At 36.8% G+C, this 21,215-nt stretch overlaps 2 protein-coding genes across 3 annotated transcripts; one reads left to right on the plus strand and one right to left on the minus strand.

The window, feature by feature from the left end:
- Positions 1–971: 971 nt before the first annotated feature.
- Positions 972–16,854, minus strand: LOC117987912 (uncharacterized). 2 transcript variants are annotated; one of them, XM_069502578.1, is made up of 5 exons: positions 16,580–16,854; positions 10,894–11,020; positions 10,085–10,239; positions 7,890–7,993; positions 972–6,382 (listed from the first exon to the last, which is right to left on the minus strand). In XM_069502578.1, the coding sequence occupies exons 3-5, from the start codon at positions 10,233–10,235 to the stop codon at positions 5,381–5,383; spliced, it is 1,257 nt and encodes a 418-aa protein (XP_069358679.1). In that variant the 5' UTR covers positions 10,236–10,239; positions 10,894–11,020; positions 16,580–16,854; the 3' UTR covers positions 972–5,380. The 2 variants fall into 2 exon arrangements, with proteins under 2 accessions (XP_069358679.1, XP_069358678.1); XM_069502577.1 differs by lacking the exon at positions 16,580–16,854 and having other exon boundaries at positions 10,894–11,098.
- Positions 16,855–17,271: 417 nt separating this feature from the next.
- On the plus strand, positions 17,272–20,819 carry Atg12 (Autophagy-related 12). The gene is made up of 3 exons (XM_034974716.2): positions 17,272–17,492; positions 18,659–18,795; positions 19,578–20,819. Exons 1-3 carry the CDS (start codon positions 17,384–17,386, stop codon positions 19,698–19,700), a joined length of 369 nt encoding a protein of 122 aa, XP_034830607.1. The 5' UTR covers positions 17,272–17,383; the 3' UTR covers positions 19,701–20,819.
- The last annotated feature ends 396 nt before the right edge of the window (positions 20,820–21,215 follow it).

Consider the following 21,215-nt stretch of genomic DNA (forward strand, 5'->3'; position numbering starts at 1 on the left):
GAAATTGCTTTATTGCTAAAAAAAGAGACAATAATCGGCTCTTACTGTTCGCACATTTTTTTTTATAATTTTTGAATTTTTATATTTTTTTTAATTTTTAGGTTTTTTGATTATTTTTTTTACTTAAATATTTTTTCATTTACATTCAGTAGTTAGTAATTTTTTATTGTTGCCTCGCAATTGGGTGAAATCAGAAAAGGTAGGTGCTATACAAGTCTCGGCCGAAATAACAATTAACGAGCTCGTTCAGTTTAAACTTTATATTATGGACTTGGGAAGGCCTCGGCTTTGCCTCGTCCTTCCAATATTACTCGACCGGCAATTGCTTTATTTCCGGCCTGGACTGTAATGTATGACGGGAAAAAAACTACCTATTATGAAAAATGCGGTGTTTTTCGCATCATTGAAGATTATGTATAGTATGCGACAAGTTGAAATGGCAATCGGGGAGAGAACGCCCCGCAGACCCGCAGTCCCCGCGCTAACCCGGTGCGGGCGAGCGAGTGTGCGGGGCGGCGGGCGCCCACTTCCTCATACCCCGGTAGCCATCTCAATCTGTCGCGGACTGTACCTAAATGATATATAAGAACATACCTAGATTCGACTCGCTCCAGCAATGTACGGTACTGCATTTATTTACTCCTTACTAATTATTCATATTGATGAATAATGAAAAGAACAACCGCAAAGTACCTAAATTACGCTAACTTAAAACTACGACTTATAATAATAATTAATTACAAGGGTTCCAAACAAGCCTTGATTTGAGAAGAAGCTCACAATGAACTCAGTTGGGTATTATGTAGTTTTATTATCACCATTTCACAAATCACTTAATTATGGTTCGTCTCCACTATCGGCGTTCGACGATTCGTGATATCGCGAATTGGATATTTGACTACACCAAATATAAATTATTTCTCAGTGATTATTAAATAGAGGGTCTTCCAAAATACGTAAAATCCACGTCCTTTGTCAGTTTAAAGTGTAATAACCCTTTTAAATTATCGATTACTAAAAAAGTACGCCATTAAGATGTGACGTCACATTCCAGCACTTCATAGAATATCGCATACTAAGTGCGTGTTTTGACGTTTGATAAAAAGTTACTGATTTGACTAGTTGTCGTGGCCGGCGTCAATCGTAACGCTCCGCACATGCGCGGTAACACGAATGTAAGCTTCGGGAATCTGTTTTTTATTATTAAGAATCTTAGCCATGTTAATCATGTCTAACATTCCCCTTTCCCCTCCAACTAAGCGTAGCTTGTGCCAGGAGTAGGTACGACGGGGTATCAGCCAGGTAACCTCCCAGTGTGCCTGAGTGTTACGAGTCCCTTCCGGATACGTCTGGGGAGGAAGAGCAGCGCTTGGGCTGGTGTTCCCTGGTAACATGGTTAACAATCTCTCCTCATGGGACATTGTTAGCCATGGCTAATTGACCTGGCAGGAGGGGGTGTCTGTCTGAGTCTAAGCAGAGGGCGCAGTGGACGCATCCATGGGGCATAGCCCCAAGGGTTTGAAGGCTCATACCCCCGGAACATGAGGACTGTCCAGGTATGTGACAGGCAAATCGGTGTGCTTGTGCCACGTCGAAGCGGGCCGGTTTGTTACGAAGGATATGCGATGAAGGTGAATTGCCCTCACCACGAGCTCTGGGCCTCAACAGGACCTGTGGATGATGGACACGGGGTGATACTCGAGTTGTTTGTCGTGCTGTGATTCCGGCATGCATGTAACGGTGTTTGGTGCACGGGCACGTAGTGACTGGTGTCCCAGTAGTGGATCTGCAGCGGCGGACACCAGCTGGCGGAGGAACGAGGAGTTTCCAGTGTGTGCTTCGTCGCCAGGCGGTGGGATGGAACTTCGTTAGGTTTTGTTTTCGTGGTCGGTGGTATCCATAATGGATTTTCCTCACGAAAAAAGTGAGTAGGTACGACAATAGTGCAACTGGTTGGGTTTGAATTGCCGACCTTTCGGATTTCAGTCGCTCCTGTAACCGTTGAACTATTGAGGCTTAGGTTTTTCCGGAATATATCATCTTATACACCACACTATTCTATCTATTCGCTGGAGGACTATTCGCTGTCACAGAATGCCAATTCGCCAAACTTATTTAAACTTTCGCCAAACACAAAACATTCGCGGTATCCCGAATAGTGTAGCCAGTTGATTCGCCGAATGCCGAACTATCGAGGTGGGTCTACGCTAGACGAACCGAGCACGAGCGAAGCATAAGCGGAGCCGTTCTCGGCTTCGTTGTTCGCGGCGTCAAGTGTGGACGTACAACGAACCTACAACGATCACTGTCCTTGAACGTTACTACGTTCGAGGACAGTGAGCTCGCGGCTCTTGGCGAATATGGACGATATTACTGATTATCAGTGCAGTCATTAAACACGTCCACGAGCGCATTGCGAGCGCGAAGCAAATCCCTTTGTGTTCGTCAAAAAACTAACAACAGGCGGAACGCAGCCGAGCACGAACAAAATGCTCGCAGCGCGTTCATTCGAGGCTTGTCGGTCCACACTAGACGAATTGTGTTCGGCTCGTGCTCTGTTCGCCTAGCGTAGACCCACCTTCGTAGCCGGAACTCGAATCATTTGCCGAACGCCGACAGTGGAGTCGTACTATTATTGAAACAAAGGCCTATTGTGGCTCAGAAAGATAAAAAGTTACACTTATAATTATATTAAAATTTATAAAACTATAGTAATTTAATTTATAAATTAATCTTTCCTTCTCATTGGCACCCTTAAATTTTTTATGTTAAGTACCTACTTAATTAAAAAGCAAGTATAAATCATTTAAATAAACAATGTGGCTAATTCCTTTGTACACAATCTCTAAACTAAACTAAAATATCACGTCTAAATCTATTGCTATCCCTTTCATAATGTTGCTTGCGGAAAAGGAAAGCACTAGATTTAGACCTGTTAATTTAGTTTAGTTTAGAGATTGTGTACTAGAGAATCGGCCCCATTGTTACAGTTGATACAGGGTTGATATGATACCTTTAGAAAACTATACTTCGAGAGAATGAGATGAACGCAGAGTATCAGCTAAGATATTAATTGTAGGGTTTACTTATTCTTATACTGTGAGATCTCACTCGCCATTTTAACTCTATGTTTCAACTGTCATGTCAAAAGTACGGTTCACCGTTCACCTTTATAATAAAGACGTAGATAGAGTAATAAAGGTAGATTGAAGTACTGTGTAACCGCGACGTAACGATGAATAACACGACAACTATTGCCATTGTTTAGTAGTCAATATTTGTATTAACCGATCAACAGTATTTGTATTAAACGTTTTTTATGTGAAAACAAGTAAATAACTAATGAGAAATACAATTACGCCACGAATTCCCAAAGTTTGTTTTGCAACTAAAGTTGCATTCCTTGTATGTATTCTTGAAAAAAACCAGTTAAACGATAAGGGACAAAAAATAGGTTAGCTACGTCTTTGAGGAACAGTGTTACACACGGGGGTGTGACTCAACGGGAATAACCCTCTGTTTATCACATTAGTAACTTTATCTGTGCTCTCTTTTTAGTGTGAATGAGAAAGTAAACGTTCCTGTATCTACCTTTATTACTCTATCTACGAATGAAGACTAAAATCGTAATTTTGACATGACAGTTGACACACAGAGTGAAAATGGCGAGTGAGATCTTAAAATGTACGCACTATACCAAGTCTCAAAATTATTTCCACACATATTACATTACTGATATACAGACACCAAGTTTTCAGTATCCACAAATGTCACAAAATGCTGGTAACTAAAGTATGAAATAATAGGAAACATGTATTATGTGTTCTATCTCATTCTCTCGCAGACAAAAATGTGTTTATAATAATATGTTTGTCCCTCTTTAGTGTCGCTTTGTCTTTTCCTCCATTTTAAAATCTCAACGGTACTAAAGAACAAGGAACCAACAGCTTAATTTGCTATAATCCGCTGAAGTAGACACATCTGTATCGTGCACCGCCCGCCCTCTTACTGCTAAACATGCAGGAAAAGCCAGCCACCAAGCAAGCAATAGCACCACCACCACGTAGCAGCAGACAAATCCCCCAAAGGCCAAAACATACTTGACGCAATGTTTCGCTCCGACACCGAAGCATCCAAATAAATCAAATAATTTATTCAAAACAGGTAATAAATTACACCTTTTGATTATCGGTTGTTGGATTTGTAAGATTTGCCCGCGAATTCGTCCGCGTGGAATTAGGTTTTTTAAAAATCCCGTGAGAACTTTGCTTTTCCGGGATAAAAAGTAAGCCCATGTCACTCTGCAGGTCTTTATCTATACCCATGCAAAAAATCACGTCAATCCGTTGCACCGTTAAGGCGTAATTGAAGGACAAACCAACAAACAAACACACTTTCGCATTGATAACATCCTTAGACATAATTCTGCGTCATGACAAAGAAATGCCCAAATGTATACCGGTAGTTTATGGACCTATAATTATTTATTAAAGAGAATAATTTAAAAATAAATCATGATTTTTATTTGTTTTTACCATGAACGTCACGCTTTACGGAAGGCGAATAATGACGTCACAGTCCGTAAACGACAATTTTTTCAATTTTTTAACATAAAATGTTTTTTGTAAAAACATGCCGGTATCAATTAGCTTTAGCTGCGTGAATCGTCTAGACTTCATATTTTTATGAGACTTTACAATGGCACCTCATTGGCACCGACCCCAAAAAATATTATTATGGAACTATATTAACTCATGTATAATATATATTCGGTAATAAATTAAATTATTTTTCAATTTTTAGTGTCAGTGTATCGAAGTCGGTTTTTATTTTTTTTGTAAAAAAAAATTATTTCACAATTTTTAGTGGCCACATGGTTTTAAAATATGCTATGCCTGGTTAAAAATCTACTGTTTACTAAGCTATTACACTAATCGCGAGCAATTTACTCTTATCCGTTGAGGAGTTCTATTATCTATCTTCGAAGATGTTCATCAGATCTTCACCAAATTTAAATGGGACCAACTTTGAAGTAAAAAAAAAAGATTCCGACGAATTGAGAACCTCCTCCTTTTTTTGAAGTCTGTTAAAAATAGACTAAAAATTTTAGTCGTTTACGCTATGTGACGTCATTAATCGCTTTCCGTACAGCGTGACGTTAGTTAATTATTTTAAAAATGAATAAAAATCATGCTTTTTTAAATTTATTCTCTTAAATAATGAATTCTAGCCCCATAAACTACCGGTATACAAAAAATGTCGTCATTTTATTACTACAGTCCATGACCCTATTTAAACTTTTGGTTCCTTGTATATCAGGGACTTCCGCAAAGTAACGCCTACTTCTATACAACGGTACTAAAAGTTTTCACTTCAAACATTACTCCATTGAAACTTCAGGTTGGACATTCAACTCCGCTTTTTTATTCAACATTTCTTGGTCTTTGGCCCGCAATTCTGCTTCCACTTTCGTCCATGGGTCCATCATGGCCTGTTGCTTGGCTTCGTTCAGTTTTTTCTTTTCCATATATGTTTTACGCAATTCTTCAGCGTATTTGGTCGGCTTGTACGCCCTAGGTTTTGAAGTTTTCACGCATTCGTTAGAGTCCGTGGAAGTAGGTGATATCGGTTTGCTGGAAGCTTTCCTCTTGAATGTCACTGCGCCGATGTACGGAGCTTTTTTTGCAATAGACGGTTCCTTTTGCCCGTTTATCTTAGAAACAACGACATTTTCGTTTTTGATGATGTTGTTTTTCGGATTTTTAGTAGTAGATCCAGCGTTTTCGGAATCGTGCAACCATTTTTGCACTTTATCGACCGATTCTGCTATGGATGGATCGGGTGCTTCTCTCATAGCTTCAACCTTTTCCGCGGAGAGTTCCGCTTTTGGACCTTTGTTTGGAGAATCTTCTGTGGGATTTTGCGCATCAATCGATTTTTCAGTGCCAACTTTTTCTGTGGTTTTTTTTTCTGCGAGATTCGATTTTTCAAAGTACGCGGGGACCAGTAACTTAGGTTTCTCTTCGTCTGTAGGTTGCGGCACACAGTACAGTTTGACGAGAGACGCTATCGCCAAATTTCGTTCTCGTTTAACCTTTACACAGGTTTCTTTCGATGTGACAGATATTTTAGTGATCAAATTCTGTTTGATTTTTTTTATTTGTTCTTCAGTCAGCTTGTTCTTGTCAATAGGACCTAAATTAAAGCTATCACATATGATATCATCAGTCTTATCTTGGGTAGTCTTATTACTAACAGCACTTGACTTGGGGATAAATTCGTTAACGTTAGGATTAAGTTTGCTTATGCTTAATACAGATGTAGTAGGGCTCTTAATTTTTTTGGGGGGTGTTTTTGGCTCTTCTTCGGTTAAATCGTCGACCTAAAACAATTCAAAATAATAGTACCATTATATTATTACTAAAAAACCGGCCAAGTGCGAGGCAGGCTCGCGCAACGAGGGTTCCCTACTAGAGGGAGGGGTTTTTTTTTCGACATTTTGCACGATAATTCAAAAACTATGATGCATAAAAATAAATAAAAATCTGTTTTAGAATGTACAGGTGAAGACCTTTCATATGATACCCCCACTTGATATAGTTATGTTACTTCGAAAATTAAAAATACTAATTATTAGTTCATGACCACAATTTAATTTTTTTGTGTGATGTAACCACAAATTCACATTTTTCAGATTTTTCCCCGAGTGTCTGCTATAAGACCCACCTTCCTGCCAAATTTCATGATTCTAGGTCAACGGGAAGTACCCTGTAGGTTTCTTGACAGACAGACAGACAGACAGACAACAAAGTGATGCTATAAGGGTTCCGTTTTTCCTTTTGTGGTACGGAACCCTAAAAAACATGAATATATTCTGTTGTACACAATCTCTTAACTAAATTGACAACTATAAATCTATTGCTATCCTTTTCCGCAGGGAGTATTATGAAAGGGATACCAATAAATTCATAGTAGTTTAGTTAGCTAAAAAGTAAAGCTAGTAATATACAGGGCTTGCACAGACGAGGGACTTTTGTCCGCGGATGTGTAGATAGTCCCCGAAGTGTGTATAAAATTTCCGCCGAGAACTATTCCTAGGGTCTTTTTACCTTACTTTTTAAAATACTAATTATTAGTTCATGACCACAATTTTTTTTTGTGTTATGTAACCACAAATTCACAATTTTCAGATTTTTCCCCGAATGTCTGCTATAAGACCTACCTACCTGCCAAATTTCATGATTCTAGGTCAACGAGAAGTACCCTGTAGGTTTCTTGACAGACAGACAGACAACAAAGTGATCCTACAAGGGTTCCATTTTTCCTTTTGAGGTACGGAACCCTAAAAAGTACCCCAGGACTGCCCCTCGTCTGTACAGAGCTATACGCCCGGAACACACCGCTGCGAAACCATAAAAGCTGAACCGTAGCAATTTCGCCATGACTTGTCCGTATCTAGGACCAGCGGAACACTAGCGAAACTGCCTGTTCTTGCATAGATTTGACTATAATTCTATCTCTTGCCAGTTGCCACGTGTGTTTTCGTCAATTTATTCCGACGCCAGCCACCCTTCCGCCCTCCGGCAGCCATTTTGTTGCGGTGCCGCGTTGTTTTCGCACGTGTTTGTGGAAGTCAACAAACATAAAAAGCGAAACTATAAAGTTAATTCAAGAGGTCAGAAATAGACCTATTCTCTATTTTTATTAAGTCATCCAGACAACATTTCGCTCCGATTGCCTAAACCCAAACTGATTCGCGTGACGTTCCGACGCCTTGTTCCGCTAGTCAAATTACACTTGTTCGCAGCGGAATTCATCGGGCGGTTTCGCTACTCGTGTTTCGCAGCGGAGGTGTGCTACGGGCGTTAGAGTACATCAAGAACGCTTACCATCCTCAGCATTTGCGTGATGCCGGGCAGGTCGGGCTTGCCGATGAACTCACGAGCGCTCGGCCGTCTGCTCCCGCCAAGATGAAACATCTGCAGCTCTGCGTCTGCGCATCATCAGTACCCTTATTATAAATGCGAAAGTGTGTTTGTTTGTTGGTTTGTCCTTCAATCACGTCGCAACGGTGCAACCGATTGACGTGATTTTTTGTATGGGTATAGACAAAGGCCTGGGGAGTGACATAGGCTACTTTTTATCCCGGAAAATCAAAGAGATGGGATTTTTTTGAAAAATTCTTTGAAAAATCAAAATGGCGGATTTATGCGCCTAAATGTGTGGGCTGAAAAAGATGCCGTGAAAACTACAGTCGGGGAGGTTTTTTGAACCCTTTTAAATTACTTCTTACATTTATTGGCTTTAGGGAAGTCGCTCTATCTTAATAAAACCGGCCAAGTGCGAGTCAGGCTCGCGCACCGAGTGTTCCGTACTACAGTCGTATTTTTTCGACATATTGCCTGTTTATGCCTGTATCGTCAGTCGCGAGCATAAGCTAGTACTTCATATATTATATATTTAACTTTTCGTTCACACAGAACCAACAATGTGGCTGATTCCGTTGTACACAATCTCTAAACTAAACTAAAATGGCACGTCTAAATCTATTGCTATCCCTTTCATAATTTTGTCTGCAGAAAAGGATAGCACTAGATTTAGACCTGTTAATTTAGTTTAGTTTAGAGATTGTGTACAAGGGAATCAGCCCCAATTTCGCACTAGGATTGTAATCTATAGCCTCAGTAGCTCAACGGTTAAAGGTGCGGACTGAATTTCGAAAGGTCGCCGGTTCAAACCTCACCCGGTTGCACTAATCGTCGTACCTACTCCTAGCACAAGCTTCACGCCTAATTGGTGAGGAAAAGGGAATGTTAGTCAAGGGTCATGGCTAATATTCTTTTTTTTATTTTTTATTATGACACGTCATGTCATCTGAATGGTTCCCCTATCTCGCTATGAATTCCAGTGTTAGTCACTGGGCTATTATCGCTTGTTAGAGTTCCGTACCTCAAAAGGAAAAACGGAACCCTTATTTATAGGATCACTTTGTTGTCTGTCTGTCTGTCAAGAAACCTATACGGTACTTCCTGTTGACCTAGAATCATAAAATTTGGCAGGTAGGTAAGTCTTATATCAGACATGAGGGGAAAAAACTAAAAACTGAATTTGTGGTTAAATCACAAGCACAAAAAAAAAATTAAAATGTGGTTAAGAACAAATTATTAGGCATAACAGTTTTTGATTTATCATGCAAAATGATGATTTTTTACGAGACATTTCACCGCGTATAATAGCCTCAACTGGTGACAGAAGGGCTGGCTCATTTTTTGCGCAGCGGATCAGCCTGGCTGTCCAGCGCGGAAATGCAGCCAGTATTCTTGGCACCATTCCACGCGGTCATGATTTATATAGTAATTAGATAAGGCTAGCTTTAAGTTTTATTGTATTAAAAAAAAAAAAAAAAAAAAAAGATGATTAAATACGATTGTAATACGGAACCCTCAGTGCGCGAGTCAGAGAAAACTGCTTCATGTGCATACTTACCGCATTGCACAATTTGGGTCATCTGATATTACAAGATCATTGTTCATTATAATAATAAAAATTTATCAACTCAACATTTTTTTATATTAGCATGAAAATGATCAGAATGCATATTAGGAAAGGTGTCAAATCATCACTTTCATGTTATACCTACCGCTTATATATGAGACCTAGCTTATGCCCGCGACTTCGTCCGCGTGGACTTCACAAATTTCAAATTTTCAAAAAATTGTTTTTAGCAGATGCGTCATAATAGCTATCTGCATGCCAAATTTCAGCCCAATCCGTACAGTAGTTTGAGCTGTGCGTTTATAGATCAGTCAGTCAGTCAGTCAGTCACCTTTTCCTTTTATATTCTTCAAACTTGCCTATTCCCGCGACTTCGTCCGCACGGAACACAAACTTCAAAAACCTATTTTACCCCTTTAAAGAGTTGAATTTTCAAAAATCCTTTCTTAGCGGATGTCTATGACATAATAGCTATCTGCATGCAAAATTTCAGCTTAATCCGTCCAGTAGTTTGAGCTGTATGTTGATAGATCAGTCAGTCAGTCAGTCACCTTTTCCTTTTATGTTTAGATGAAACTCTAAAACTAACCTTCATCAGGTTCATTGACCGGCTGGGGCGGTGGCTGATTCCCCACCAGGAAGGATCCCTCATCTAAGTTGTGCACACGCCCCCGCAGCCCCGTAGCCTTCCGCAGGTCCTTGAGCACATCGTTCATGGAGTACCAACCCTGGTTGCTCATCGTTCTGCAAGAATTACAGATTTTAGTCACATTCAAAAATATTTGTATGCACTTGGAACTTTGAATCCATACAATTTTTAGGTACAAACCAAAAAGAATGGTATTTTGTATGGCGCTTGGGGACAACGAATCCATACTAATATTATAAATGCGAAAGTGTGTGTGTCTGTCTGTCTGCACGGCCTTTCACGGCCGGATGGGCCGACCGATTTTGTAAAAATTTGGTACAGATATATCTTGCATTCCGGGGAAGGACATAGGCTACTTTTTATCCCGGAAAATCAAAGAGTTCCCAAGGGATTTTTAAAAACCTAAATCCACGTGGACGAAGTCGCGGGCATCATCTAGTATCAAATAAAGTTTCTTTTGAATTTTGTTATTACAACACAATAATATGGAAAGGTGAAGTGAAGTTGAAGTCTACACAAACAAGTCGATACTGGTCTCTACATGTCTGTTTTAATTCGTAAACAATACGGTAAAACTTGTTCACTTATTCTTATCAATAAAACCACTAAAACTATGTTATTTATGCAGGATGTAGGATGTAGGTTAAGGTTAATTAGATAATTTTACCACAAAACAAAACCACAACTAGTTTAAATTTTAACAAAAATCAAACCATACAAGGTACCAGGAAACTTTTCACTTCACGTACCTATTTCAAGAAACAATAATTGCTTTTCTCCTTGTTGCTTCAACTCTTTGGAGTATAAGGAATAATGAAACTTGCAGCCTTGCTTGCACACAACACAACCAGGAATTCGCATCCGTTCTCCGTGGGCCTGAGGCGTCCGATCAAGCAAACAAGCAATTTGCAAATGAAACCACCGACCAGAAATAAAAGGAATGAAACAATGAAACACCGACCAGAAAATATGAATTTTTTTTTTTTTTTTTTTTTTAATTTATTTTACGGCCCTGGATAACACTCCTTTAAGGCCTTTCAAAAATTTACAAATTCTAAAATACAAAATTGCTTATAACTAAATATTATTCTAAAAATACAAAATTGCTTATAACTAATTAGTCTAACGTTTTTACACTTTATTTATAGTATTACTTATATAATTAAAAATAGACTTAAAATATGACGTTTTACACAACAAGTCCTTTACATGGCGGGGAAAATCAATTTTTTGTTTTTGTTCCATATTTATAGTGTTTAGATCACTGGCTAATATAAGTCTTTGTATGCCAAAAGCTGGACATTTGAGTATCATATGATTAACATCAGCCTCCTCATATTCACAATAGTTACATTTTTTACTGTTTAGTATTTTTATTTTATTCAGGTGTGTTGGCACCAGACAGTGACCAAATCTCAGTCTATTCATTAATGATGTAAATTTTCTAGATTCACACTTTGTTTTGAAATACCATGGTTGTATTGGTATTTCCTTTTGAATTTCCGCATACCATTTTCCTTTATTTTTATTAGTCACATCCCACACTTCACTCCACAATTTCTTTTGTCTTATTTTAATTGTATTGCATAAATCCGTAAATGGCACTTTGATGCTACTTGAACAGTCTTCATAAAATTACTTCTTCTTGTAGCAGAATCAACCACTTCATTTCCTGTTATGCCTCTGTGGGAGGGTACCCAAACAAATTCTATATTAATTCCCCTTTGTTTTAAATTAAGTAGTACATTTTTAATTTGGAAAATAATATAAACTAATTTATAATTACTAAAATTAAAATTATTTATAGCTAAAAGAACACTTTTCGAGTCTGTTATTAAAACATAGTTATTCATTTTAAACATTAATTCTTCTTTGATATATTCCAATGCCTTGAACAGGGCAACGCATTCAGCAGTAAACACACTGCAGTCAGAGTTTAATTTATATGATCTACATTTTTTTAACTGTGAATCATAAAAAGCAGAACTTACAAAGTTCTCATTTTTAGAACCATCCGAATATATCCTATAATGATTTTTACAATTTTCTTCAATGAACAATAGGAAGTCTAAATTGGATTTAATATCAGTGATGTGTATTCTATTTTCGAGGTTTATTACATCATAGTGGCAATCATACATAGGCCAAACGTCATTCACATTTATCTTACTAGCAATACTATGCATATAAGTCATAATCATTGACATAGTAGGTCCTTTACCGGAAAGAAGTGCTTCCGCTGTAGGTTGTAGAGTTTCAATTGATGCTTCAGTAACTTTTAATAAATCCTGTGGAAGTAATAATTTGTTTACCAAGTTAGAGTTAGCGAATAGTTGCTTCAAACAAAACTTTTCAGCCAAATAAACACGTCTCACCGGCAAAGGAGGGATACATGTTTCTACTTCCATTGAATTAATAGGTGTAGACCGCATTGCTCCACTTATTATTCTCAAACCTATATTTTGAATGACATCCAATTTTTTCAACAACGATGGATTAGTTTGCATATACGCAAGACAACTATAATCAAAATGACTTCTAACCATACTATTGTACAACAAAGTCAAACTTTGGGATCTGAACCCCAAAATGTACCAGCTAAACATCTAATAAGATTAATGCTTTTTAATGCATTTTTACAAATGTAGTTAATGTGAGCATCGAATTTTAGTTTTGTATCAAAAATTACTCCTAAGAACTTCTTATTTCTTACAATTGGAACATCTAAGTTATTATATTTAATGTTTACATCTACTGGTCCACCAAATACCATGCATGAACTTTTAGAGGTATTAATACTTAATTTTAAAGTGTTTTGGTAATAATTTTGCACCTGAGTCAATGCTGAATTAACATTATTTACAGCTATTTCTACATTTTTATTTACACTATATAATAACAAGTCATCTGCAAATTGTAAAATTTTTACATCCTTTGTTGTTACATATTTCTCAATTTGAGAGGTATATAAATTGTATAAAATTGGAGATAATGATGCACCTTGCATAAGGCCTTTACTTGTTGAGTTAGGTCCATGAAGTATATTATTATACTTAACATAAAACTTTCTGTTATTTAAAAAATTTGATAGCCATTTTAACATTTTTCCAGGAATGCCAATTTCATGAAGAGAAGTAATAATCTGGTTTAAATCAACATTGTCATAAGCACCTTCTATATCCAAAAATACACATACTGCAGCATCTTTTGATAACTTACAGCTTCTTAAATCCGATACAAATGATGTCAACTCTCATTAGCACTTCTTCCTTTTCGGAAACCGTATTGGAATGTTGGTAATAATTTATTTTTTTCTGTAAAATAATCTAATCTCAGTTTCAGCATTTGTTCAAATAATTTTCCTATGCATGATGTTAGTGATATTGGTCTGTATGAATTACAATCAGATGAAGATTTATCAGGTTTTAAAATCGGTACTATACATTGGATCTTCCAACTCTCTGGAACACATTGATTATCCCATAGCCTATTAAATATATCAAGTAAAGCTAATTGACCTAATTTATGCAATTTTTTAATCATTATATATGGAATGTTATCTAAGCCGGGTGTAGAGTTTTTTCTTGATTTAAGTGCTATATTAAATTCTGCAAAAGTGAAAGGCTTTAAAAGTAACATATGCTTGTCAGAATCATTATTAAATTCGAAAACAGAGGTATTTAACGTTGTGTTATTGTTATCATGTTTAAATTTTGAAATAAAATCGGGAATCCATACATCATTTTTATGCTGTGGTGGGTTTTTAATACGTTTAAACATTTTCATATAATTCCATACTCGAGTAATAGGAGTATATCTATTGAATGTTGAACATAACTTGTACCAACTATTTTTCTTAGCATCCTTAATTATTAATTTTTTTTGTGCATCCAATTGTTTATAATTAATGTAATTTTCCATCAACCCATTTCTTTTATATAACTGTAAAGCTTCTCTCGAATTTTTAACAGCAACTTCACAGTTTTCATCCCACCAAGGAGCAGGAGTTTTAAAAAGTCTAGGACCTTCAATTTTTACATAAGGAACGAATTCTTTTCTAAGAGTATTTAAAACTTCACAGAACTTATCATACGACTGTGAAGGATCTATTTCATCAAAAGATATACCTTTAAAGTACTCCTCTGATTTTGCATAATATTTGGTCCAATCTGCTTTATGAAATAGAAATTTCTCTACTTTGTCATTGACAGAATATTTAGATGGAACTAGGCTTAATTTTGTAAAAGTTGGATAGTGGTAACTACCCAAAGGATCGTCACCTACTGACCATTCACATAGAGGTGCTAATACGGGACTCACCCCTGTCACATCAATAGCAGAGCTATTTGCATTAGGTCTTTGTACTGTAGTAGATACACCTGTGTTTAACAGGCATAGGTCATGTTCATCAAAAATTTCAAACAATGTTTGCCTCTTGAATTTGTACAATTGCACCCAAAAGCAATATGATGCGCGTTAAAATCTCCTGAGACTATACAAGGTTTTGGTAAGCTAGCAATAATATTTTTAAGTTTATTAATTCTACAATAATTGTTATTTTTATTTTTAGGTGGACAATAACACATAGAATCGACACGGAACCTATATTAGTTTCTAGAGAAATTGCTATGGACTGGACATCTTGATAAAATTGTGTTGGCAATATTTTATATTTTAATGTATTTTTTAATAAAATGCCTACTCCACCATGTTCATTATTTGCATTTTTTCCTACAAAATTATATCCTGAAAATCTAATAGGATTACTTGTATTTTTTTGCCAGGTCTCATTTAATAGCAAAATATCAATATTATGTTGTTCCAAAAATGTTTTAACCAAGGGTTTCTTATTGTTAATACTTTGGATATTATGCTGCACAATAGTTAGGTGAGAATCCATTATATTTTACTTAAATGTTCTAAAAATGTTTCTTTGATTTGATTAGTAGTCTTAATATTATTAGAGTTCCCTATTGTAACCAAAGTGTTTACTATGGCTCCTAAAAGCTTAGAGTTATTTACAATATCATTGTGTGAAATTTCTGTCTTTGTCTGTGTAGTTTGCTTAGGCTGTGAGTATGTAGTTTGGTTTTTTTCATATGTCTGAGGGCTCTGAGGCTTTGGGAGTGGAGGGAAACTCGCACTACTTATTTGAACTACTTTTGAGTAGGTTTCTTTTTTGTTCCTCTCCATTCTCGCTGCCTTTACAGGACACGTTTTTGATATTGCAAGATGCGCACCCCCACAATTGCTGCACTTCAGTGTGTCCGTCGTGCAGTCCTTGTAATGGTGCTCACCAGCGCACCGTGAGCATATTTGCTGATTTTTACAAATTTTCCCATAATGGTTAAATTTCATACATTTAAAACATTGCATCAAAGGAGGAACATAAGTGAAAACTTTGTATCTCCAGTTGTCCAAATAAATATACTGCGGTAGACTAGTACCGCTGAAAATTACACTGATAGTGGAGAGAGGAATTAGCTCCTCTCCCACTTTTTTCAAAAATCTCTTTACACCTATTACTTCACTTTCCGAGGAGAGTTTATTGAATAGTTCCTGATTGCTAGATTCTTTTGGAATAAACCTAACCACCCCTACCCTTTCCACAGAGGACGCCGGGATGAACGCTCGAAGTTTATAAACTGAAAGGCACTCGTGCTTCAAAAAGTCATTAGCCGCTGTCGCTTGTTTGAAGACAAGCATAATTTTAGTAGCGTTTATGCGCCTACTTTCACTTACACCTTTTACTTGTTTAAATATTTGGATACCACTAGGGGGTTTTTGTTTCCTAGTTTGATATCTTCTGTGCTTTCTACGTATACAGGGAATTCTGAATTGGTACTAGTATCGCCGTACGCCCGGCGATACCCTGGTTTTATAAATGGTTTGTATTTTGCACCATCACTTTCAGAGGGTTTCTCCTTTTGCATTTTCTTCCTCTTTTTGCCCGCTGCTGGTTCCAAATCACAGCCGTCACTATCTGACGGCATTGTACCACAGTTTAACGAAAACTATTTACAAAATAATGTACTATTTACACTCAAAAACTATATTTTTAACAATTTTCAATTAAAAAGCGCACTTCGCGTTTCCCGCCAAAAACGCAAGTCCTTTACAATTCATCAATAAATTCAGAAAATATGAAACAAAATATAGTACCTAGATAATCTATGAATGAAATGAATAATTTTTTTAAATTATTTTACGGCCCTGGATAACAAACAGTCTTTTAAGGCCTAAATTAATAACACATTAATAATAATATATGAATAATATCAAAGAGCAAAGAGTATATAACATAATCAGTTACTCACTACGGAAATCTCAGACTAAGAAAAAGGTGGAATAAGGAGACTAATTGTCAAATGTCAAACGCGTACATATATGATGTACCCGAAAGGGACAAAACAACAAAAGAAATAATATACTTACGTATGAAAGGTTATGTTTCACAATTTTTTAGGATGTGCGCGGGTTGGTAACCGAATAATACTCCGTATATCGTTAAATGCTTCAATAGGTACGTACCAAGTGCACTACGAAGCGAACCTATGCCGACTGGCTGGCTAACCATGCGTCCGCATACAATATTATGTTATGTTCGCATATATCAAACCCCCTACAATAATTTGCGTTCGCTACAACTTTTACACAGCAATGCAACATAAATGGCTTCTACACACCTTCGATACAAAATTTAAAACAGAAAACTAAATAAAAACTCGGAATATTCGCAATAAATTACTATCAGAGGTTTGTTTTGGCACAAACTACAACGTGCCCAACAAAAAAAGCTAAACTATGACAAAGACAAAATACTATGTTTACGTCTCTATCACTCTTCAGAGCTTTTCTATACACCTAGCTTGCTCTAACAAGCTAGGTGTATAGAAAAGCTACCTTCCTAAAAGCTAGCTACCTAAAAATCTACATTCATTCTTAATCTGAGCCTAATCGCTAGATAAGATTTGACGACATTTCAAAAAAGCAAGGTCTTTTCTTTTAAATTGTTGGCAGCACTGTTAGAACCACAGAACCCAGAGCCGTAAAACCAAAGACTGCTGGTCTGTAAACCAAAGGGCAAAGAGTAGGTAGGCTCAAAAGGGCTAGAACCCAGAGCCGTAAAACTAGTTAAAAATAAAGAGTAGGTATATAAAAAATCGAGGTTATGGTTTTTATGTTTTCAAAATATATTTTTTTTACTAAAAATAATTGAAACAACAATTTTACTTAATTATGGGAGATGAGAAGCAACCGGATGAAATTTCGCAAACAGAGTCAGACACTCCAAAAGAAGTTGACCAGAAAGAAAATGGTGATAGCGTTAAATCGGATAAAGTTAAAGGTACCTACATATCTAATTTATTATATTCTAAATTGTAAGTTCATTTCCATAAGATTGCAATATGCATCACCATTTTATTTACCTACCATCATGTGAGATTGCAGTCCAGTCCAGTCCCGACTATATACGTAGTAGTTACCACATAGTTAAGTTACCACTCAGCAACCTCCCTACCGCCGGCAAGTCCTGTTTTAGTGTTTTATGTTCCAATTTAGTGTTCCAACTTGCAGTATGATGCCACAAAGCGAGAAAACAACGAGGGCTTAATAAAACTGGAAAATCATAAGACCAAAGTGAGCTAAGTTAGAGGTTTAATCTTATTTGTGAGAACAATAAATAGGATCGGTTGCCATAAATATACCTATTACCTACTAAAGTCGCATAGGTATGAGTGACAGAGACAACAAAGCCGAAATCTCAAAAGGTTGATGTAACACAATAAACAAAGGTTGATGTATTTCTTGCTGGCTGCTGTACACATGTATCACACACTAAGATAATATTATACCTATGTGAAAATGTAATGTCAAAAAATATTTAATATTTTTTTGATGAAATCTGAAGAATATTTGAAGAATGTCACTAATAGTAAAGATCCTAACTTACGAGACTCTTTGAATGAAATATGATATATTTCATACCTGGGACATTTCTTGCTATTTTCTATCTTCTAGGCAATCGCGCTCCATCTTTGCATCATCACTTGCCACCAGCGGGGTGGTTCGCTAACTCAGTGTCTAACACTGAATGATAGCCACCAAGCTCATTTTTTAATCCGTTGAAGGTTTTCTATCAAAAAATATTTTAATGCTACCTAGTAAAGCAGCATTGTAGAAAGAACCAACCAACCTCAGTGGCTATCATTTAGTGTTAGACACTGATTCGCTAATCACCTAACAAGAGCCTCAATAGCTCAACCGGTAAAGGATTGGACTGAAAACCGAAAGGTCGACGGTTCAAACCTCGCCCGTTGCACTATTGTCGTACCTACTCCTAGCACAAGCCTGACGCTTAGTTGGAGAGGAAAGGGGAATATTTGTCATTTAACGTGGCAAATATTCTTTATTAAAAAACAGGTCTGATTGCATCCGAGCGCTAGTCTATAAAATAAAATAAAATTGTCTTTTATAGTATTCTTCATACAACAGGGCATTTTATTTTTCCAGTTGACATTTTACTGAAAGCAACAGGTAATGCTCCTATAATGAAGAAAAAGAAATGGGCCGTAGATGCAGAGAAACCCATCGGCTGGATAATGGAGTTTGTCAAGAAATATCTCAAGTTAGAACCTGAAGAAAAACTGGTATGTGAGGTCTTGACATAATTCTAAAATTATTATTGTTGAGTTTAAGAGCTTATCTTATAACTGGCTTATTCCCACGACTGTGGGCCATTCACTCAATACTGAAGCGACTGTTAATGCCATCTAGTAGGCGCAAGTTTTTTGATATTTATTTAAAAACCTTTGTTCTACATATAGCATTAGTTTTTAAAATTTGTACCCACATTTTATGGTGATAGCTCAAAAATTACATTTCTAAAAAAAATGCTATGTAGAATCAAGGTGACCCAGCCGCGAAAATTCAAATTTTAGTTCTAATCTAAATCTAAATCAGCCTGTGCTGTCCCACGTCTGGGCAAAGGCCTCCCTCCGATCCTTCCACAATTTTCTATTTCGTGCCTTTCTAGTTTTTCGAAAATAGTAGACTAATCATACATCGAAGGCTTATGGTAATGAGTTTTGCGCGCATAACATTTATGCATCTACATGTTTTTCCATAAAAACTGGTCAAAAATACTCATTTACTTGATATTTGTCCCTGAAAGAAAATTTTCTGAATTTTCCCAGATTTGCACAAATATGAAATGAATATTTTTGACCAAAGTTTTATGGAAAAACATGTAGACGCATAAATTTTACGCGCGCAAAACTCATTACCATAAGCCTTCGATGTATGATTAGTCTACTATTTTCGAAAAATTAACTAAAATTTGAATTTTCGCGGCTGGGTCATCTTAATTTAAATCAAAGGGCAGCAGAATGGTGATAATGACAAAAATACTTATTTAACTTTTCTTTTACAGTTTCTGTACGTAAATCAAACCTTCGCACCGTCACCAGACCAAATAATCAAGAATTTGTACGAATGCTTTGGCACGGACGGCAAACTTGTGTTGCATTACTGCAAGAGCCAGGCGTGGGGCTGATTGGGATCATTATTTTGTAGTCATAACTAGCTGATGCCCGCGACTTCGCATGCGTGGATTTAAGTTTCTAAAAATCCCGTGGGAGCTCTTTGGTTTCCCGGGATAAAAAGTAGCCTATGTCACCAGCTCTTTGACTATACCCATGCAAAAAATTACGTCGATTCATTACTCCGTTGCGACGTGATTGGAGGACAAACCAACAAACAAACACACTTTCGCATTTATAATAAGAGGCTGTAAAGGCCTATGCAGACAAGGGATGATAGTCTGCGGAAGACAAAAATAGATTGTACATGTATGACCAAACGGCTTTACTCACGTATTTCGTCGACGTTAGCCCGACTAGTTTCGAACCCAATCGTGGTCCTTTTTCACAGGGACTCAGTTTGTGAAAAGGGACCCTGATGTGTTCGAAACTAGCCGTCGACGAAATACGTCAGTAAAGCCGTTTGGTCATACATGTATAATGGAAATCACTCACGATAATCTAAACGATAAAAATGGTTCACTAGAACTGCATCGCATAACACTCTCGTACTATACTTCTTCTACACAGTTGGTATAGTGCTCTCTCTACCTAATTCCATACAAAAACAGAGAGCGCTATAGTAACTTCTTTTCTTGGAAAAGTTAGTAAGATTATCATGGAAGAGAAACGCAAGCTCGTCTCATAGTTTAAAGCCCAGCCATTACCTGCAGGAGTTAAAAAGAGGATACAAAGTATGACCAATAGGACTGCTGCATTTTCCACCTCGTCGGAGAAAGAAAATTGTGTATAGTTTAGTCTTGGTGGTATGGAACCCTTCGTGCAAGTACGACTCGCACTTGACCGGTTTTAATTTTTTTTTATTTGCATGTTGGCCATTTTATATTCGCCATCTTGGTTTTTTATTATTTGTTGTTATAGCGGCAATATAATAGAAATGTACACTGAAAATTTCAACTATTATGGTTCATGGGATACAGCGCGCCGACAGACAGACCGAGACGGATAGCTGGGGCTTAGTAATAGGGTCCCGTTGGCACCCTTCCGGTAAAATGAGACTATGTGTACGATTTTTAAGACTACTTAATAATTATGGACAAGATTTGTAAATAAAACCGTATTTTATTGATTAAGATGATTTTTATTTCTTTATAAATAATTATAAAAATACAAATAACATAAATACAATATCAGGGATGGTGCCTACTATAATCTATCATCGGAAACAAGTCAGTATAGTTTTCTTTCTGTTACGTAATCTCATACAAGTGACACAGCCAAAAATCTCAGTGAGCGTGTTAACCATTTTGAGACACCAACCAATCAAAAACATGTTTTCAAAAGACTTTCGGAATTTAATTCGAAAATCTAAATATATAAAAGGAAAAGGTGACTGACTGATTGACTGATCTATCAACGCACAGCTCAAACTACTGAACGGATCGGGTTGAAATTTGGTATGCAGATAACTATTAATAATATTCTGGCCAGCTATAATAATATTATAGCTGGAATAATATTCCTCCACC

The sequence above is a fragment of the Maniola hyperantus genome, chromosome 13 (genome assembly GCF_902806685.2).
Source record: "Maniola hyperantus chromosome 13, iAphHyp1.2, whole genome shotgun sequence".
Taxonomy (NCBI): domain Eukaryota; kingdom Metazoa; phylum Arthropoda; class Insecta; order Lepidoptera; family Nymphalidae; genus Maniola; species Maniola hyperantus.